This window comes from Phocoena phocoena, chromosome 7 (assembly GCF_963924675.1).
Source record: "Phocoena phocoena chromosome 7, mPhoPho1.1, whole genome shotgun sequence".
In the NCBI taxonomy this organism is placed as follows: Eukaryota; Metazoa; Chordata; class Mammalia; order Artiodactyla; family Phocoenidae; genus Phocoena; species Phocoena phocoena.
This window is the reverse complement of record NC_089225.1, coordinates 114,890,895-114,912,248: the sequence shown is the minus strand read 5'-3', so window position 1 is coordinate 114,912,248 and position 21,354 is coordinate 114,890,895. Positions and strand designations below refer to the sequence as shown.

Below are 21,354 nucleotides of genomic sequence, written 5' to 3'. Positions count from 1 at the left end.
CCCAACTCCCCGACACCCCCCACCCCCCCCAGTAAAAGGCTCCCGAGCCCCCGCGGAGTTAGGTGCTGTAAGAGCAGCGGGCGGGCGGGGGCGCGGCGTTGGCCGGCGGGCGGGGCGGCCGTGGTCTGACGTGTCCGGGCGGGATTGGAGCCGCCGCCCTATATAGCCGCGGGGGCCCGGGCGCCGGCCTGGAGGGAGCCAGCCTAGAGGGAGCGAGCGAGCGAAGGTCCCGGCTTCTTCCGCGGCGAGCGGACGGACGACGGACGGACGGACGGGCGCACCGCGGGGTGAGCAGGCCGGGGCGGGCGGCGCGGGCCGGGGTGCCGGGCGTGGGGCGGCGCGGGGAAGTTGGGGCGCCGGGCTGCCGACGTGGAGCCCCGGGCGGGGGGAGGGGGCCGGGGCCGCCTTTTGCCCCAGCGCCCCCAAGCCGATACTCCCCCAGCCAGCACAGCCACCCTCCCCCCGCGGGCGCCCCCCTGACCGGTCGGGGGTGGGGGGGCGGCTACGTGTCACCACTGCGCATGGGCCGCGGCGCTGGCACGGGAGGAGTGAGAAACTTTCCCGAGTACCGCGGCGCCGGCTCTGCGCTGCCCACCGCCCCGCCGAGCAGCCCCCAAACCCCAGTCCGGGTCCCGCTCCCTCCGCGCGCCCGCCGCTGAGGTGGGGGGGGGGCGACCTGGGCCCAGGTCGGTGACGTTGGCGGCCGGGCCCTGCCCCCTCCCCCCTCCTGCTCCGGCAGGGGCGCCCCTCCCCCCAGCTCGGCCGAACGGAGTGGGCAGGGACGGGGGCCTGTCCCGCAGGGCATCCTCGGCGGTGGGGCTGGACGGGACGGCGGCACGGGTCCCGGGCAGGCCGGGCCTCACCTCCACTTGCTGCCGCCTGCGTGGTCGGCCGGGCCCTGCTGCCCTCCTCGGGGCTGGAGCGCAACTTGGATGTGCCCCAGGGTCCACGGACGAAAAATGCATTACGGAAAAGTACCGAATTTGGATGAAAGGCGGGGAGGCCCAGCGCGTTGCTGCCCCTTTAAGCCTTTCCCCGCCCGCGGGCTCGCGTGGCCTGTGGGAGGGCCTTGCTGAGGTGGCATCTGCGAAAGTTCCTCCTGCAGGATGGGTGCCGACTTCCAGAACTTGGTGAAACGCACAAATGCCCGCCTTCTACTCCCAGCCGTGTAGACTTTGTGCGGGTGGCCTTATATTTGTGCTTTGTGATCTCGCAGCCATCGGGATTTTATGTTCGTATTCTCAGTTGGTTTGTGGGTCTTGAGAAGGACTTTGAAATTTTTTTTTTCCTTACAAGCTTGCTGAGGGGATAAAAGTAAATAATTTCAGTTTTGGAAGAAGAGGACAGAGGTCCTGGGTTTCCTGGTGGTTTTTTGATACCCTACATACTCAGTCCTGTCTAGTAGGTAAACAAAGCACTGAGATCTCATTAGTTGACTGAGATAAAATTCTTCCTGGACTACTACTCATGAGTTCTCTTTGCAAAAGACTTTCTCTTTTGAATATGTGATTGGCAAAACATTACAAGGGAATCAACTTATATTTCCTTGTTTATAGGCAAAAAAGTAAAATTCTTCATTTAATCTGTTGTACATTTGTTAGGACCGAGCTTCAGATGTAAGCCACGTATGCTGTGACTTCACCTGGGCACCCTGGTGCATAACTGTCCATCCTTGTGGGAGTGCCCCCCGGCCGCTGCATCCCACCCTGGGGAGGGGGCGAGTAGGAGAGAAGAGTCTTTGCTTCTGTCTAGCCTTCTTCCTTTGGTTCTAGTTCTTTTTTACATAGTTGTATTTTAAAATGTGTTTTTTTTACTGTGGGTATTTATACTCTGAGAAACAAGACTTAAAGTCCAGGTTGAGAAGAGTTTGAGATTTGCATTGGGTGGATCTGAATGCTTCTTGCATGGGAAGTAGTTGAGAGCAACCAAAATGATGAAGGGACTAGGGCATCTTGGGAATCACTGAAGGGGGCTGGAGAATGGGCTGAAGGAGTACCTGAAGTACTCCTTCACGTACCTGAAGGAGTCTTGTAAGAAAGATGGACTTGTTCTCTTTGGCAAGAAGGGGGAAGAAGGAGCAGATCTGGGCACGACCTCAAGCCACCTGTCCTGACAGCTACACAGTGATGGAGAAGCAGTGGAGCCTGGGCCCCCAGGGAAGGCTGTGTGGCTCCTATTCCCCGGCTTATTCAGAGAGTGGGACGGAGTCGTCGCTGACCTTTTGGTCCTGATTTGAGCAGCTGTATTCAACTGAGGGAGGAGCTGTGATAGCAAATGTTTGGTCTCTGCTCCTCGGGAGGAGGCCTGGGTAAGGGCTCCTGGGACTGATGGCCAGTAGGGAAGCCGGGGTAGGGAGCACACACGCCCGGACGGGTGTGAGGTTGTTGAAAGATCTCCGAGGGGTGGGCATAGCGCTCTGGGGGACGGTTTTTTAGGTGCTGCTTTGTTGAACTGGCGGCAGGTTGACGGTAGGGCTGGGGGCACGGGAGGAGGACTGGTGCTGGCCTTTTATAAGATCTGCCCCAGCACCTCAGGTAGGTCTCAGGTCTGCACTTACACAGGGATCAGCAGATCGGTTTTAAAATGGATTCTTTAGAGACAGGAGTTTGAGAAGTTTATGAGAAGAGCAACACCCTAATTTGATCATATCACACCCTAGATGTTCACCTGTGGCTCGCTGTGATCCGTTCATTCCAGCTGGGACAAACTGCCATTTGAAATCTGGAAACTAGAGACTAGCGTGTCCTGTCCAACCAGCCTGGAGTTTTCTGTAGGTCCACCCTCCGCCCTTAGCTGCCTGAGGGCCTGTGCACACATGGGGGCGTTAGAGGCTCTGCGGGTTGGGCTGTACTGAAGCCCCTTTCTTGAGCCAGTGAGGAATGCGGGGGCTCAGTAGAAAGGCTCACTGGAACTGACTCGTGCCGCATGTGGGAGCTGGCTCAGAAGGGAGCCTCAGGACCTCTTCCCCTCTTGTGCGTGACGCCAGGTGCAGGGTGGGGGCTTCTCGTCAGAAATCTGTGGCTGGAGCGGACGTGGACAGTGGCTGCACTGCGCGGGCTTACCTCGTAGCTGTCACTGGGCACTGAAGACTTGCCTGTCCAGGAAAGCAAGAGGACTGGTCGGTTAGGAGCACAGAGAAGATGGTGTGGGCGTCATGGTGGTCACGTGGGTGAATGCAGCTTCTTAGAGGGTGGGTGTCAGTGGGTTTTGATAAGGGGTGTCGGCACCTGGCGTGGGAGGCTGTTCAGGTTCAGGTCGCAGGTCAGCAGTCAGGAGTTGCCAGGAGAGCGGGGCAGATGCCTGGGTCCTGGCTTCCCGTTGGCGCTTTGACCTGGAGCACCGCCATCTTGTTCCTAGACGGGCTAAGTGTGGGCCCCCTGGACACTGGGAACCCCAAGGCGGGCTCATCTTTTCCACCCCGTCAGGACCCATGCGTGGATGTGCTACTCTGACAGTTTGGTTGAATGGAAAGGGTTTCTTTCTTCCTTGCCTTAGTCACTGAGACTTGCAGTTAGAATTCGTTGGAGGCAAATTCTTAAATAAAGTAGTCTCGGTCAGTTTGTCTCCACCTTCTCCACTTGGGTCTCAGGTGCCTTTGTGTGTTTGGTGGGACTGGGGCCCCAGAGCGGGTCTGGCCTCTGGCTCATACTACTTCCCCCATGTGACTCAAGCCCCTACATTGAGAGATTTTTTTTGTTTTTTATACCACTGGTTCATGTCCCCAGCTGGGACATTTGAGACCCCACTGAGGCACCCCTGACTGCCATGAACCTCCTTCCTAGCTCCTGAACCACGCTTGTATTATGGGCAAGAACTTGGGGGTGTTACTCTCCAGTGAGGTAGAGTATTCTTGTTACTGTTGGGAATTCTCCCATTTTAGCCCATGCCTCACCACTGTCATAATGTCTCCCTCATCAAGCGCACGTGGTGTGGCTGGTAACCTGCCTGGCAGCCTCACTGTCCTGAAGTCCCCCAAGGCAAGGTGACCAACCCCTTTTCCTTGGTCCTCCCAAGCTGGCCTTTGAAGGTCCTTTCCAGCCCTGCTATTTTATGGCCTGGTCTCTAAATCCACAGTAGATTAGAAGGGACCGAAGAACTTTTATAGGCTAACAGCAAGAAGAACAAAGTAACTACAAAATACACAGGGAACTCTTAAAGACAGTAGCCCTCAGTCACCCTAAAAAGCTCTGGAGCCCCCAAGGTCCACAGTCTGTTCTAGATCATGACACAGTGTTGCAGACCTTTTTTCTTCTGGCTCAGCATAGATTAATAAGAGGAATACAGGAAAAATTACTCGCCACATAGCAGAACAAACATCAGTTTTGTGAGAATTTTACTTCAAAATGGTTACATGTAAAAGGGATACACTTACGGGATTCCCTTGGGTCCCTGGAAAAGTTGCCCTCTAGAAGTTCCAGATGGTTCAGGTTTTACCGTAATATGTTTGTTTGAAGCTAATGGCCTAGGGGTTTCCTTGGTGGCGCAGTGTTTAAGAGTCCGCCTGCCAATGCAGGGGACACGGGTTCGAGCCCTGGTCCGGGAAGATCCCACATGCTGTGGAGGAACCGAGCCCGTGCGCCACAACCAGTGAGCCTGCGCTCTAGAGCCCGCGAGCCACAACTACCAAGCTCATGCGCCTAGAGCCCGTGCTCCACAAGAGCAGCCACTGTGATGAGAAGCCCGCGCACAGCAACAGAGACCCAGTGCAACCAAAAATAAATAATAAATTAATTTTTAAAAAAAGAAGCTGGGACTTCCCTGGTGGCGCAGTGGTTAAGACTCTGTGCTCCCAATGCAAGGGGGCTGGGGTCGATCCCTGGCCAGGGAACTAGATCCCACATGCGTGCGGTAACTAAGAGTTCACATGCCACAACTAAGGAGGTTGCCTGCCGCAATTAAGGAGCCCATGAGCCACAACTAAGGAGCCCACCTGCTGCAACTAAGACCCAGTGCAACCAAATAAATAAATAAATATTTTTTTAAAAAAAAAAAAAAAAAAGAAGCTAATGGCCTAGTGAAAGGGTTCCTTCCATTTTTTCCGCCCAAGCAATTTGCCTAATATTGGTATTAGTAGCCAAAGTGTAAGTAATACTTTGACCTTTTCTGGTTGAGAGGTGAACGGATCTGGGTTGTAGGATGCAAATAAGTAACTTTTCTCTGGTTTTCTCCTTGCTCCCTCTCCCCTTGTCCCACACCAGAAAAAGCTGGCAGGCTGACAGAGGCGGCCTCAGGACGGACCTTCTGGCTACTGACCGTTTCGCTGGTAAGTGTGTCTTGTCTCAAGGCTTCCTGGCCCTGGGCTGTGTGCGTGCCTTCTTTCATTATGTTTTATCCTTAAGTTTCTAATGGTTCTTCAGAGAGAATCACTGTAGCTAACCTCCCAGCACGGAGCAGTGTGTATACTTCAGGTAGATGTGTCATCTGGTTTCCATCTATTTTTCATCTTTTTTCCTTAAATGTGAATTACGTTTGCTCGGGGTATCTGAATTTGTATCTTGCTTTTCTTTAGAAATACAGAGTTTAATTTTCTTGAACTTGGGGAGGGGTCTTACTGTGTTGTAAAAATGGTGAAGAAACTCACTCTTACTAAATTACTTGACCCTCTTATGCTTTTTTGCCACGGTGGTACAAGAAGACACTTGGTACAGAATTGTGTGAAGAGAGTGGGTTCTTCCTCTTTGCAGTAGCATGGGGCTCACCTGGAGTTGCAGAGAGGCAGCCTGTGCTGAGTGAGCCCTTTTTCCAAATAAGGGAGCTGTGGCTTTGAGAGCCAGAGTCTCGCTGAGCACTGCGGCCACTCAGGAGTGGGGTCCGGAGGCAGACTGCGGGGTTCCTACCCTGAACTGAGGAACTGTGTGCCCTGGGGCCAGGTCCCACCTGCTGCAAGTCCCCTCCCACACGTGGGTGACCGGACGTGGGAGCCAGTCACCGCATGTCAGAGGCACTTAAACTGCTACCCCTCCTACCTCTTGCTGTTACACTGTCGCCACAGAGCAAGGGAGGCTGCTCTTCAGTGGCTCTTTGCAGCTACTGTCAAACGATACATTTTATAAGCATTAGGAGGCATGAGGATAACAGATTAACCAAGTAACTGAGATAGTTGTTAGTAGAACCATCCAGATGTTGATGTGTGTCTGGGGCTGGGTCAGACATGTGTTGGGTTCCACTGGGGCTCTGTGGGTGGAGAGAGGGGTGGCCCCTGGGCGTCCTGGTCCTGAACCTCTCAGCTGGAGCCTACATCTGCTCTGTTACGGGCAACGGGGGGGAGGTTTTCCAGGGTGCCCCCCCCCTTGAGTTTCTCCTTTTCATCACTTGGTGAGAGTTGGGGAATCACCTTATGTCAGCAGTTGTAAGTGAGGAAGATAAGGTGTTGCTTGCTGGTGAAGCAGAGTGAACCCTTGGCTTAAACTCTCAGCTGAACGGATCAGGTAGCTGCGAGCTGTCTGTGCCGGACTTGCCTCTCTGACTCACCCCCCTGCTTCAGTGGCTCACCCGGATCGTGTGGACCCCGGGACCAACCATGAGCTCCGTCGCCGTTCTGACCCAAGAGAGCTTTGCTGAACACCGAAGTGGACTGGTTCCGCAACAAGTCAAAGGTGACGGCCCCTTCCCCACTGTTCTTGTTGACCGCAAGACACGGCTCTTTCCGAGCCTCATGAGAGCCTGTGGCCTCTGCAGAGGTGCCTTTCAGCCCTGTGCTTGTGGGGTGGGCCAGGACCCACCAGTGTTGTGTGCTCCGTTTTGCACTACCCTCGTGTGAGGGGTGAAATTGGCCGGGAGTGGTGGGTGGATCGCCTACAGTGCGATTTAAAACGTGGACAACTTTCTGGAAAGCCAATGACTTTGGCCTTTGTGGTTATTGGGATTCTTCTCCAAAATCGCTATTGCCCAGTTGTGTTGAACTGCACTCTGGGATGGGAAGCATCCCAGAGCTCTGTCGGCTGTGAGGATGAAGGTGGGACTCGGGCGCTGCACTGGCCCAGGCAGCCAGCCCCAGTGGGGACCAGTGCTGCCCAGGAGGGACAGTACACGAGCTGCGGCATCTGCAGGACGGTCGCTCCGGCGTCTCTAGCTCATACTTCACAGTCTTGTCTTTCCCTTCAGAGTCTGATGTGTGTGTATGACTGCAGGACAACTTGACTTGAATGCAGTTTCCATCCAAAGCCCTTCATCTGTAGTTAGATTTTATAAAATTTGTAGCTGAAAGAGTAGCTTGTTCTACCCTTTGTCGTTCCAAACATTCTTTAAAGTTTTCCGATAACTAAATTGAATATCAGTTCTTAAGTTTAAATTAATTAAAGTTACAAGTGCGTTTCATCCGTCACACTCGCCACGTTTCAGTGGCTTGTCTCTCGGCAGTGGAGACCTAGACACTGTCGTTCGCTTGGGTTCTCAGTGCCTGCTGCCTGGGGCTTCCACACGACCCAACAGCCCTGTGGGGTCTGCGCCCCCGTGTTTAGGGGAGGAGAGCGGGCACTGGCAGACTGGAACAGCTCGTCACACGGAGTCTGTCTTGGCATCCAGGATAGCACGGCTAGAGTCGTGACCCTGGAGTCGGACATGTGCCTGTCCGATTCCAAAGGTCATCCCTCTGCTCTGTGTGCACCTCTGTTCACAGTAGTTTTTATTGGGCCCTGCCATTGCCGAATACTGTGTTCAGCCCCGGACCCTAGGGTGACCCAAACAGTCACGCTCCTGCTTCCATGGAGCTGTGGTGAACGGTCGGGGCACTGTGGAGGGTGGAGCAGGGAGTCACCGGGACCTGATTTCCTCCTGTGCTCCCTGCATTGGGGCTGTGGGGGGCAGAGATGGCAGGTCCCGCGATGCTTTCAACATGGTACATTACAGTGGGAAATCAGCTGCAGTTTACCTCGGGGCGGGGGGGGGGGGGGGGGGTTCTCGCTGGCAGTGCTGGGCAGCAGCAGCATTTTGTCCTGCAAATTTAAGAGCTGGCTATGTGCCAGGCATTGTTGTGGTCGTGATCGTTTTTGAATACAGGATTGGGAGACTCTTCAGGGCCGAAAAGTCTGTGTCAAGGCCTTCCATCAAGGGGCTCACCCCATTAGGGGAGCAGTGGGGCATCTGGCTTCTGAGCTGAGGCTCACAGGGGAGGCTGTGCGCAGGGCAGGGGCGCCATCCGGATCAGAGTCTGGCCCTTCCAGTTGACAGGCTGAACTTGAGGGCGCTGGGCCTGCGGAGCGGCGGGGGCCCTTGCCTGTGACCGAGGGAAGAGGTGGGGGTTGTCAGTGTCAACTGTCAGCAGTCAGTGCTCTCTCTTTTTGACGTTAAAACCCTCCTCGTGGTTTTTCCATCTAACACTGAAAGTGGTGTGCTTCCTCTTAATCTGTGTTGGCCGGTCCAGTTGCCACTTTAAATTCAGAGGAGGAGAGTGACCCTCCAACCTACAAGGATGCCTTCCCCCCACTCCCTGAGAAAGCAGCTTGCTTGGAAAATGCCCAGGAACCTGCTGGCGTCTGGAATAACAAGATCCGGCCCATCAAGGCTTCCGTCATCACTCAGGTAGAGTCCATTCTTTTTTCACCTGCCCCTCCAAGTAGGAAGCAGTGGTGTCTGATGGGAGGTTTCGGTTTTTGTTTTTGTTTTTGTTTTCTTTCGGCTGTGCCGCGTTGCTTTCTGGATCCTAGTTGCCTGACCGGGGATCAAACCCGGGGCTTCGGTGGTGAAGGCGTGGGACCCTAACCACTGGACTCCCAGGGAATTCCCGGGAGGGTTTTTGAACGTGCAGATGTGAGAGTGCTTTGGACATGAGAGGAGGCCTTTGGATTAAGTCGGTCTCCCCACCCCCCAGAGCTCTAGGGAAGTACAGTTGCCCTGCACCCCAGCACCCAGAATGGATGGTCCCATATGTTTTCAGTCCACTGCAGTCCAGTCTGTGCTCCAGCTGCTGGAACTGCCCTTGGCTTCCGTGTCACCAGCGTCAGCAGCTGTCCCGCTGTCTTGAATCAGTTTTCTCCTCTTGACTTTTTGGGACTCCACTAGCCTGTCTCTGCTCCCTGGAGCTGGGGTGTTGGCAGGCTCAGTGCTCTCTCTGTGTGTCGATGTTGGGTCACGGTTGTCGACTACCACCCACGCACTGAGAAGTCCCCCTAAGCCCAGGACTCATCGCCGGCTGTAGTCTGGTTCCTCCAGCCTCCTGATGTTGTAAATGCACCAAGTTCTACATAGTGGCTCAGGCCCTGAACCACAGTCCTGTTGGTTCCCTGCTTCCACCCTTGCCTCTGCTCAGCCCGCATCCTCAGTCAGAATGTGTCCTCCTTCACACTCTCCGTTGTCTTCTCATCTCACCCACAGGGTGGGCTGAGGGACCAGCACTTCCCCTCCTACCTCGTGAACCCCCACTGTGCTAGATGCTCCCCGCCCCCTTTATGAAGCTCTCCTCCCTTCCCGCTCCTCTGCTCGGGCCCCTCCCAGCATAGCCAGCCAGGTCCTTCTCCCCTCCCAGTTTGTTTCCTTCACTGACCTTGCTCATTACTGTTATGTGATGCCCCTTGCCTTCATTTGTACTTGGTTGGGGGGGGACAGGGGGTGTCTTCTTCACTAGGACTTCCTCACAGTCTCCTGCCCTTAGGCGCTTTCTGCTTGTCTCTTAACTGCCCTCTGGGGCCTTAGAGCAGTAGGCAGGGGTGATACTTAGTGAATGAACAAACTCACGTTCTTTACTCTGTGCGTTCGGTTTCTGGACACTCCTGTCTTCTCTTCTTGGTCTCTTAACCTTACCTTTTTGACCTTTTCTGAGCAGGTGTTCCACGTACCCCTGGAGGAGAGGAAATACAAGGACATGAACCAGTTTGGAGAAGGTGAACAAGCAAAAATCTGCCTTGAGATCATGCAGAGGACTGGCGCGCACCTGGAGCTGTCTCTTGCCAAAGACCAGGGCCTGTCCATCATGGTTTCAGGGAAGCTGGATGCTGTCATGAAAGCCCGGAAGGACATTGTTGCTAGACTGCAGACTCAGGTGGGTGTTCCCCGGCCGGTCCTCCCCAGAAGGGGCACTCGAGGCACTGCGGACACGGCTCAGACCTGACTCTTGCCACCAGTGGGCAGGGCCATAGAGTTTGCGGGCAGGCCAGCAATATTCAGAGCCTCCTCCTAGCACTTTTAGTGTGAAACCACTAACTCAGTGATAGAACTAGGGCACCTCCCATTTCTCCTCTTGCGGTGAATGAACTGAAAGTTAGAGGGGCGTCCCAGAGCTTCAGACACGCATCTGAGCTTGCCCAGTTGGTGGAGTGAGGACATGCATGTGTAGGTCAGCAGTTCCCACCTCAGGCTCTGAGGGTCAGTGAGTACGTGCCTTGTTAAATACACACTTCCAGGCCCCGGGCTTGGGAGATCACGAATTCCATAGTTCTTAGCAGTCTGATACCAGTTACTTGGAATTTATTTGGGAACCATTGTAATAAATGAGTGAATCAGTGATGCATTTCTCCCTAAGTGGCATCACTTAAAGACCGAGATAAATGCAGAGGATCATATTAAAATGTAGTATGGTAGGTCTTTAGATGGGTTTAGGTGGGAATGAGGGTTCTTCCCACCTGTTGCTAAGTCTCTGAGCTTTTGGGAGAGCTGGCTCTAGATGTGGTGGTTCAAAGATGGGGAACTGATGCAAGAGGGGCCCCAGGGGGCTTAGTGGGGAGGGGAGCACAGCCCGGTGGGCTCCCATAAATATAACCACATCCTGTTAACTCACTTATTAAAGTTAATAAAGTTAACTTCTTAATATACCCACATTAACCCAGTTTGTGTATGGTCTTCCCTCATCATCTCAAAGGCGTCCTTCCTGTTGGATTTTTCCTGTGTCCGGATGAGACTTGCCCACTCCCGCTCGTTCATTCCTCAGCAGCGCCTTCCTCTCCTTTCCTTAATGCTGTTGACTTGTTCTCAAGGGACAAGCAGGTGTTTGGCTCGTTCCACTGTCCATCGTTACTCCTGTAAATTGGAGGGTAGATCTAGGGGCTCTCGATTGCTTTCATGTTCAGCTTGTATGTTTGGCAAGAAAACGTGTGGGTAGTGCTTCTGTCCTTGGTGTTGATTCCAGGATTGATCCGTAGACTCAGGTGTCTTCAGCAAATCCATCCATGGTAAAGTTCCTGACCAATCTTTTGCTTAATAGTTCTATCAACCACTGCTGGTCGCTGCCTGAGTTCATTTGGGGTTGCAAGTGATGGCTTTCTAGTCTCTCCCTCCTCCTGAATTAGTTGGTATTCTGATGAAGAACTTCCGGGTGGGACGTGCAGGATAAATCATTGATCCTGGGCTTCCCTTGTGGCACGGTGGTTAAGAATCCGCCTGCCAGTGCAGGGGATGTGGGTTCGAGCCCTGGTCTGGGAAGATCCCGCATGTCACGGAGCAACTAAGCCAGTGCGCCACAGCTACTGAGCCTGTGCTCTAGAGCCCCGGAACCACAACTCCTGAGTCCACGTGCCACAGCTACTGAAGCCCACACGCCTAGAGCCCATGTTCTGCAACAAGAGAAGCCACCACAGTGAGAAGCCCACGCACAGCAATGAAGAGTAGCCCCCCTCGCTGCAACTAGAGAAAGCCTGCACACAGCAACGAAGACCCAGTGCAGCCAAAAATAAATTTATTAAATAAATAAATTTATTTTTTAAAAAAAATTGATCCTTTTCCCCTTAGTTTTTAGACCACATTGGCACTCTGGCATCTTGGGTCCATGGGTCTTCCCAGTGTCATCGTGAACTTCTGGTGTGTTGACTAGTTCTTTATGCAGAAATTGCCTTATCTCTGGCCCACGGGAGCTCCTTCAGGGAGGCACCCTGCACCTTCTGACATAACTGTTCATCTTGAACCACTTCCTTATTTGTAACACAGACTGACCTTAGCCATCTCCTTCCACAGACCTGAAATCAGTTGTTGGTCCAAGAGTTCTGGATGTTTATGGTGGGAAGTTGCATGAGTTCAAACACATGCTTCTAATTAAGGTGAAAGATCGTGGGGGTTTTAAAATCCTTGAAGTAAGTCTCTCTCTATTGAGGTTATGCTATCATCTTGATATATAGTTAGGTTCGTTTGTTTTTAGTTTATTTTCAGTTTTTAAAAAGTACTTAAATATTCCATGATTGCAAAGTCAGAGCCCTATGAGGTCCTCTTGGCCCCTTTCTCCCCTGCTGGGTGACCATTCTTGATCTTTGGGGTATTCTTCCATTGTTTGGTTTGAGAATAGAAGCAAAAGGTTCACTTGCTGTGAACTGTGCTCTGCACCTTGTTTCTTCCTGCGCCGCATCCTGGAGCAGTCTGCATCAGGGCCGCGTCCTGGAGCAGTCTGCATCAGGGCCGCGTCCTGGAGCAGTCTGCATCAGGGCAGGCAGTGGCTTTCCTCGTTTCTTTACACAGCTGCACAGTGCTCTGTGGGTGTGCTGTGATTTCGAGCATTCCTCTTGACGGGCCCGTGGGTGGCTTCCAGACTTTTGCTCTTAACAAATCATGTCACAGTTAAACACCTTGTGCACCTGCTATTTCCTGTTTTACACAGTTATCTCGGGAGAGATTTCCTAGAAGTGAGATGGCTGGGTCAGAGGGTATCTGCATCTGTAATTTTGCCATCACAGCCACATCCCTCCCCTGAGGTGCTGTGCATTTGTCCTCCCATTGGCTTTCTCAGAGCCTTGCCAGGGCCGTCAGATACTGGGACTTTCTGGACTCTGAAAGATAGTTGCGTATACTTTTAATCTGCGTTTCCCCTGTGCACTGGTCTCCTGCCCTTTGCTGTCCAGGTAAAGGTTTCCGTCCTGCTCGACACAGTGGGGCTCTTCAAACCCTGCATCAGTAACATGTTACAGATACAGTTCCCAGTTTGCCACCTGGGTTCTGATCTTGGTATGTTTTGCTGTGTGAAAGTTTCATTCTTATGTAGTCAAAATTCGTTAATCTTTTCTTTTTTTGAGTTGTTGTTAGGAAAGTTTCTTTTTACTTTGGGTTGTAGGAAAGTTTATTCTTATTTTCTCTGGTGCTTGTAAAGGTGTTCTTATATTTCAAGTCCTGATCTGTTTGGAATTTAGTGTGAATGGTGCCACAGACAGACCCAGAAACATCCTTCCCCATATAGCTATCAAGTCATCGACACCAATTTTAAAAGAGTTTCCCCGCAGTGATTTGAGTGGCAGTTCTTATCACGTCCTAAATTTTCGTGCTAACTTGGGTCTGTTCCTAGATTTTGAGTTGGTCTGTCTCTCCGTGTGCTCATGTTCTCTGTTTTATTGGTAATGGTTTTATATTTTAATATCTAGTCCAGTTACTGCCACCACTCCTGTACTGTTCTCTTTCAGGATTTCCTGTCCATTCTATTCCCTTTTGTTCTACCCTTCAAGCTTGATCATCAGCTTTTTGCTCCGAGCGGTGTTAGATCACCGAGAGCTGTGCTCTGCCTTGTGGGACGCACGTTCCACCTGCTGTGTTTTGGGTCCAGCTGCTGAGATGAGTGGTCCGCCTTTCGCATCTTCTAACCATGTGTTGTCAGTATGAGTTAAAGCTGCTGAGTCCGGATCCTAATTTTTTCTTCCTCTTACGGACAGTAAGAGTTGGGTAAAGTATGGTTTTCCCCAGGGTTCCCCTGTGTGCAGTCATGTGCTTCTTCCTCTCCAGCCTCGTGTCGGCTCTGCTTTCTCGTGTCTCCTTCGTGGGAAATACTCAGGTGGAGGTTGGCAGTGGCTGTGGACAGTGCACGGCCTTAATGAGCAAAGCTTTCCTGCCAAATACAGCTCTAGGGCTGAGGGTGCATGTATATTTGGTCATGTTAAAAAAATATACATCCACTGATTTCTATTTTCTTGCAAATTTTTATCATGAAAGGATTTTGATTTTATAGAGATGATCATTTGATTTTTCTCCTTAGATCTAACAATATGATGATTTATAGAAATGGATTTCCTAATATTGAACCATTTTTAGAATAAACCTCATTTGCTCATAATTTGTAAGCCACTGGTCTTACTTTCTGTGCTAGTTGGGAAGTGAGGACCTTTTTCATTGCCTCCGTGATACAATTTAACATTTCTGTTGTGAGTGTTGAAAAGTTGGCTGTGAAGCTGTGTCCTTTGAGGAAGGAGGGAAGCTGGCTGGTCTGTGACTTCCTGCTGCACTAGTGGTGGGAACCTTAACACTTGGCCCTTTTCTTTTTTTCGACGTCCTCTTGGTTGATGACTGTTTATAGATCTAGGAAGACTGGAAACCTCTGTCTTCCTCCCAGATTTTCCTGTGACTTCAGAAAGTTACTTAATTTCTGGCAGTTTGAGGATTTGGATTATTGTCATTTTCTTTCCTCAAATGGGTTGTCTATTTTAACTGGTTGTAAAAGAGATAGCAAGAAGAGTTTATTCCTACATATAGGGCTTATGTCTGAAGACAAGAGCATATAGTGCTGCAAAGACAACAATTCATCTGGTTAGTCAGTCTGTGCCTGCGTTCCTGCTGTGTCCTAGCGTGGTGTGAGGAGTCACTGAGCTAGGAAGCAAGCACGTACCATTCTTGAGTATTCCTGTCCTCGTGATGGCTTAGAGCTGGGCTGAGAAGACACTGAAGGAATAATCGTGATGGCTGAAGGGGTGACGCAGGACCATGGGTCTGTGTCACGTTTGAACTCATTCAAGCCTGGGGCTTGGTCCTGCTTCCCCACGCAGGCCATGTTTAACCCGAGACCGTTCTGAAGGACGGGTTGGGGCTGGCAAGGTGAGAGTAGGCGGAGGTGGCGTTCCAACCAGGGAGAATGTCATGGGAAAACGTGCTTTTGCGGAACCTGCAAATGTTTTTGTTTTTTTGGTTCTTTTCCTGCCGCAGGCCTCAGCAACTGTTGCCATTCCCAAAGAACACCATCGCTTTGTTATTGGCAAAAATGGAGAGAAACTGCAAGACTTGGAGCTAAAAACTGCAACCAAAATCCAGATCCCACGCCCAGATGACGCCAGCAATCAGATCAGGATCACCGGCACCAAAGAGGGCATCGAGAAAGCTCGCCACGAGGTCCTGCTCATCTCCGCCGAGCAGGTGTGGCCAGCCACGGGCCTGGTGTGTGTGGTGGCCTTGCCCCAACCGCCGGGAGGCCCAGATCTGTGCCTTCATGGTTTCTGTCCTTCCCTCTCAGGACAAACGTGCTGTGGAGAGGCTGGAAGTAGAGAAGGCGTTCCACCCCTTCATCGCGGGGCCGTACAACCGGCTGGTCAGCGAGATCATGCAGGAGACCGGGACACGCATCAACATACCCCCGCCCAGCGTCAACCGGACCGAGATTGTCTTCACGGGGGAGAAGGAGCAACTGGCTCAGGCTGTGGCTCGCGTCAGGAAGGTTTACGAGGAGAAGGTAGCAGTCAGGAGTGGGAGCCCAGTGAGAGCAGCCCAGCCCTGCCCTGTAGCCTTCGAGGCCTGGACAGCTCCAGTCGCCACAGTTAGAAGGGGGCGCCCGCGCCTCCCCGTAGCTGTGAGGCAGTGGGCCAGGCTCTGCTGGGCAGCTGTCCCCACAGATTCCCACCCGAGCTCCCCCTGCCCTGTGTGCCCCTGGGCGCGTGCTGCTCAGAGCTGATCAGGCCTTTGGGTGAGCTGTTAGCCCGAGTCGGTGGGCTTTGACGTCTGACGCTGGTTCCTTTATTTGGGGAGAGGACGGGGTGTTTTTGTTTCTTCCTAGCTAGTTGCAATGATTACTCTGGGCTTGACTTAAATTCTGCAGTAATTCTTTTGAGGAGAAAGCCCAGTCCTTGATTAGTGGAGTTTCTGGGGAGTGGCTGGTCATCGTCTTCACTATTCGGGGCTCACTTGCTGTAGTCGGGGCTCTGTGTCCTGCTCCCGGCCCTTCCCTCTTGACACCCTCACGGCGCTCTTACTTAGAAAAAGAGGACCACGACCATTGCGGTGGAGGTGAGGAAATCCCAGCACAAGTATGTCATCGGGCCCAAGGGCAATTCCCTGCAGGAGATCCTGGAAAGAACTGGAGTCTCTGTGGAGATCCCTCCTTCAGACAGCACCTCAGAGACTGTGATCCTCCGAGGCGAGCCTGAAAAGCTGGGGCAGGCGTTGACTGAAGTCTATGCCAAGGTAACTGCTTGCTGTGGGGAGACTCCGATGAGCGTTTCCTGGGACCGTGTCAGGGGAGGGCAGCACTCACCTGTCTCTGAGCCCTGGTGAGCCACCTGGCTTGGTGTTCACGAAACCTGGACTCTGCAGACCCACGGGTTTGTTTCCTGGTTTTCCTAGGCCAACAGTTTTACGGTCTCCTCCGTCTCTGCTCCTTCCTGGCTTCACCGTTTCATCATTGGCAAGAAAGGGCAGAACCTGGCCAAAATCACTCAGCAGATGCCAAAGGTAAGGAATCGTTGTCTGCCGTGTTGAGTTGATCTTCGTCATCCCATTGCTGCCGTTACTTTTGTCCTGTGGGGGTGGGGGTGCCTTTGAAGACCGGGGCACCCGTTTTAAAGATCAGTTGTTGTGGGTGACAGTCAGCTGCTCCATGGTTAGCCAGGGGTGAGCAGAATACGTTTTTTCAAATACCTGTGTCACGTCTTTGGGTCTTTTTAACCAGGGGAAGAGCGTATTGCTAAGTTTATTGAATATCTCAAGAAATACCTCATTTAGTTGTTACGGTGTCGTAACCTGTGAGTAGTTACATCTGAGAATTTCGTGGAGCAGAACTTGTATACGGTTCGTGTGGAGGTGGAGTTTGTGGGCCTTTCTGCCCTCCGCGTCTCTGTCCTTCAGGCGGCAGTAGGTCCAGTAACCTTGGCAGAGAACGCGTGCGTCGTATTTCGTTCCTGTTCTGTTCAGAGTCCTGGTTCCCACAGTGGGGCTGGCTCCGTGGCGCCGGCCTCCCGGGTTGCCCTCCCCGTGCGTTATTTCACCCCCGTTGTCGTCTGTCTCACCCCCCCTCGCACACCGGGGGGGCGTGAGCAGTGAGGTGTTGACGTGCTTCATGCCAGTGGTTTTGGTGGCGCACAGTGGGGAGGCCTTTGCGGTTCCCACACAGTGTTTAGTACCAAAACGATGGTCATCCCCAGACCTCCTTTCCAATTTTTCCTGGTGTCTGTGGATCGGCTGCTGCCCCGGGAGAGCAGCCCAGGCTCGCATAGGAGGTTGCTGTGGCCGTGCCATCCCGGTGGGCTGACTCTTGTTTTGGTGCGGTAGGTCCACATCGAGTTCACAGAGGGCGAGGACAGGATCACCCTGGAAGGCCCCACAGAGGATGTAAACGTGGCCCAGGAACAGATCGAAGCCATGGTCAAGGACTTGGTAAGGTGCCCCGGGTGCTGGCCAAGTGGGCATAGGGCGTAATCCTGTCACTTGCCAGTCAGACCTCATGTGGGGGCCCTGGAGGCACGGGAGGGGGGCCCAGTCGTCAAGTGGCGAGTTCTGAAACAGCTGGAATCTGGCCGAAGTCCGGGAGAGCCGTGGGTAGACTAAACCTTACTGTGGAGGAGGATCTTGCGAGGGTGCCTGCAGGACGATCCTGCCGCAGACCCTGAAGCTGAGTGGGAAGAGAGGGCGGCCGCTGCCAGCTCCCGGGCCTTGGTTCTGGCTGTGTGTCTGCGGATCTGGGCCCAGGTCCTGGACTCTGGTCTCCAGTGTCCTGCTCTGTGCTTCTCCCGCAGATTAACCGGATGGACTACGTGGAGATCAACATCGACCACAAGTTCCACAGACACCTCATCGGGAAGAGCGGGGCCAACAGTGAGTGGGGGCGGCACGCGGAGGGCAGGCGGGGCGTCCTCAGCAGAGCGCCAGCGGGGGGCGGCCTAGACTCCTAGCTGAGGCCTCCCCCAGGGCCGAGGTTGGCCTGGAGCTGATGGGCCTAGAGGTGAACGTGATGAGCCTGGTCGAGAAGGCATGCAGAGGGCCGTGTCCTCACAGTTCAGCCAGACCTGCTGGGGTGGGGTCTGCCATCCGCCATCCTCACGTGCGCCCCTGACCACGCCCCTGCTGGGCTGGCCAGCCCAGGCTCAGCCACGGACTGAATCGGCTCAAGTTGGAACGTGCCGAGTGAGCGCTCTGCTTGAATCCGCGGATGTCGGATGTGTTTTGAAATCCACTGCTTTGCTCAGTTTAACTTCAGTGCCGTTCTCGGCATCACGGTGCTCACCAGTCCTGAGAATAGCTCTGTCCCCTGGTGTGACCTTTGGTGGAGGTGAGGTAGCGGGCACCCCCCGCCAGTGTAGGTAGGACGCCTCCGTGTGCCTGCCCTGTTGGGTTTTGCCCTGTGCAGTCCATTCTTTGTTCAGAGTAAATGTAAGCTAGTTAGTTGCTGCTGCTTTAGTTGGTGTCAGTTGTGAGTTCTGGAGCTTTTTAAACAACGGGCAAACGCTCACGGAGTGACACCAGTCAGTGCTGCTTGAGCCGTAAATTTGCACACACCATAAATTTGCACATACCATAAATTTGATTTTGTTTTTTGTTTTGTTTGACTGCAGTGCTTTCTCGAACAGAAAATGTAAGGAAGTGCAGTTCTGATGTTAATTTCTGGTTTCTGCTCCCTGGGAAGTGCAGAGCCACTTTGCATTGTTCAGAGAATTGTGTCTGTTCCATTTTCTTCTGGTTCAGTTCCTCACCTTCGTCTTCTTTCATCTAAAATCTGCCGCCCAGCTTCTGTGTCCTTGGCTCTTGTCCCGTGTGGTTCCGCCCTGGAACAGCAGCCCCAGAGCGGGTCGGCTCATGGCTGTGTCCGTGTTTGCTCAGATCTCTCCTTGGCGACCCTCTAAGGAGCTTGGTTCCCCTTTACTACGTGGTGGGCAAAATGCCGACCCCATTTCCTGGTGATGAGGCTTCCCCAGGGTGTGGGAGCCTGGATCTCTGTCTAGAGAAGGTGACAGGAGGAGGGTTGTCAACAACTCCACTGGTTCTGCAAAGACAGTGAAGTGCTCAGGCTGGAGCTGAGCTGACGATGGAGTCTCCTTAGACAGCATGGCCTCCATGGGCTCCAAGGTGGTCGATGGGGGTGCTTTTATCTTCAGGTAATGTGGGACCTTCTGGATTTTAATGGCTTCTTATTTTTATTATATTCTCGAGAGTAATTTTTTTTTACTTGAACAGTAGTTGTCTGTCTCCACATTAGAAATGCCCTGGCCATGCCCAGACCAGCTGTATCTCAGGCACCGAGTGGCCCTCGCCGTAGGACACTGGAAGTTCTCAGGGAGGTGCCAGCATGTGGTCCATACCTGGCTCCTTGTAGAACATGGAAGGTCTTGCTGTGGAGTTTTTGCTTATGGGATGAGTGGTTAGCTTTGGGGAGGGCTCTAGCCCTGTCCTGCCGCGTTGTGAGTCATTGGTGGCGCAAGGTAGATTCTGCATCCAGTTGCGTGTGTCCTTTTGTGTTCTTCAGTAAACAGAATCAAAGACCAGTACAAGGTGTCTGTGCGCATCCCTCCCGACAGCGAGAAGAGCAACCTGATCCGCATCGAGGGGGACCCGCAGGGCGTGCAGCAGGCCAAGCGCGAGCTGCTGGAGCTCGCCTCCCGCATGGTGAGCCCGCGGCTGGGGCTGGGGCTGTGTGGCAGCACCTTCCTCCTGTGCCGTCCTAGAGGGTGGCCGGTGCGGGTGTGACTTGCTGGTACCGAGTTTCCTTCATTCCCCCCCCATCCCCAGGGCCCCATGTAGTGCTAGGGAGGTGCTAGGGCGCTGGGTGCTCAGCCTTGGCCAGACCCCAGAGTCCCAGCTGCAGTGACGACTTCTCTGGAGGTGATTGTCGTGTGCAGCCAAGGTCAAGAAGCACGGCTGTGTGGTTAGCACCGCCAGCGTGGGGGTGGTGCCTTGTTCCCCATCCCAGAGACTAAGCCACCAGCCCTCACACACGTTTCTTGGTTTTCTGAGTGAAATGCAGACAGATATATCCTTGCTCTGGGGCGCCTTATCCTGGTACTGGGTTGCTGAACCCTTGTTTCTCTGTCACCCTGATGCCAGTCTGATCCAGAACCTCCCAGAATTGTTTGAAGTGTCTGCTTGGCTGTTAGTGTTTGTCTCTGTGTTCCAGCTCTGCTCGTTTTCTTGTACTTCCCACGTTTTGATGGGACCTCTGGAGGAGGGTGAGAGCCACACGGGTTCAGCGCCCTGTGTTGAGCCACTCTTCCTTAATCGTCCGCACAGGGACGCGGTCCGGGCCACGCAGTGTTCAGGAGGGCTGTGCAGAGGGCGAAGCCTCGCAGCCCGCCCGTTAAGTAGAATTGCTGGATGAGCTGCTGCAGTAGCACTTCCGGGTGAAGGGTCCTACACTCCGTTTGCTCGTTCTGCTTTGTTCAGGAGAATAACACACAACCAGAGTAACGTGCAGTGTGGGCATTGCTGGAGAGGGCAGGTGCTCTGCGAGGGGTGCTCCCTGCCAGCCGCTGGTGCCTAGCAGTGCTGCAGGGGTGCACCTGGGCGCCCCTCACTGTGCTCAGTTGTATTTTTAGGAAAACGAGCGTACCAAGGATCTAATCATTGAGCAGAGATTTCATCGCACAATCATTGGGCAGAAGGGTGAACGGATCCGTGAAATTCGGGACAAATTCCCAGAGGTAAAGGTTTCCCAAAGACATTCTTGATCCAGTGTTTTGGAATCCGTCCTCGCTAATAACCAGACTTGGTCTCCTGATGATTTGTTCTAGGTCATCATCAACTTTCCAGACCCAGCACAGAAAAGCGATATTGTCCAGCTTAGAGGGCCCAAGAATGAGGTGGAAAAATGCACAAAATACATGCAGAAGATGGTGGCAGATCTGGTAAGGGGACGTTTTCCATCCTTTGTTGTGCGACAGTGTCAGGGGTAGTAGGGGCTGGGGGTGCTCCCCAGAACCCCTGCTTCGGGGGCACGCTCGGGCACTGGGGCAGCCCCCCATCTCACGGTATTTAGAGCAGCAGAAATCCTTTTCCTGTGCAGAGTTACTTTGTTTCTTTTCATAAATTTATGTATTTACTTATTTTTGGCTGTGCTGGGTCCTCGTTACTGCCCACGGGCTGTCTCTGGTTGCGGCGAGGGGGAGGCTCCTCTTCGTTGCAGTGCAGGCTTCTCACTGCGGTGGCCTCTCCTGTTGCGCAGCACGGGCTCTAGGCACGCGGGCTTCAGTCGTTGCAGCACGTGGGCTCAGTAGCTGTGGCTCGCGGGCTCTAGAGCGTAGGCTCAGAAGTCGTGGCACAGGGACTTAGTTGCTCCGCGGCATGTGGGATCTTCCCGGACCAGGGCTCAAACCCGTGTCCCCTGCGTCGGGAGGCGGATTCTTAGCCACTGCGTCACCAGGGAAGACCCTGCTTTGTTTCTTGAGGGGTCTTCGGATACCTAGGCAGAGAAATTCTCCCATCCAGTAAGGAGAAGAGAGGTTTACACAAGTAGCCTGAGAAGTCACGTATTGATTTGTTATCTTCCTCAAA

At 53.3% G+C, this 21,354-nt stretch overlaps 1 protein-coding gene across 2 annotated transcripts in view; it reads left to right on the top strand.

The window, feature by feature from the left end:
- Nucleotides 1-209: 209 nt before the first annotated feature.
- Nucleotides 210-21,354, top strand: part of HDLBP (high density lipoprotein binding protein) — a 36,288-nt gene continuing 15,143 nt past the window's right edge. Inside the window, exons 1-14 of one of the 2 annotated variants that reach the window (XM_065880261.1) lie at nt 210-287; nt 5,199-5,263; nt 6,485-6,596; nt 8,363-8,520; nt 9,761-9,976; nt 14,815-15,021; nt 15,119-15,334; nt 15,856-16,062; nt 16,222-16,329; nt 17,146-17,250; nt 17,610-17,688; nt 19,334-19,473; nt 20,400-20,504; nt 20,595-20,708. In XM_065880261.1, the coding sequence (XP_065736333.1) occupies nt 6,521-6,596; nt 8,363-8,520; nt 9,761-9,976; nt 14,815-15,021; nt 15,119-15,334; nt 15,856-16,062; nt 16,222-16,329; nt 17,146-17,250; nt 17,610-17,688; nt 19,334-19,473; nt 20,400-20,504; nt 20,595-20,708 (1,731 nt within the window). In that variant the 5' untranslated portion in view covers nt 210-287; nt 5,199-5,263; nt 6,485-6,520. Of the gene's footprint in view, nt 288-5,198; nt 5,264-6,020; nt 6,064-6,484; nt 6,597-8,362; nt 8,521-9,760; nt 9,977-14,814; nt 15,022-15,118; nt 15,335-15,855; nt 16,063-16,221; nt 16,330-17,145; nt 17,251-17,609; nt 17,689-19,333; nt 19,474-20,399; nt 20,505-20,594; nt 20,709-21,354 lie in introns of those variants that run through there. The other variant, XM_065880262.1, reaches the window with a different exon arrangement.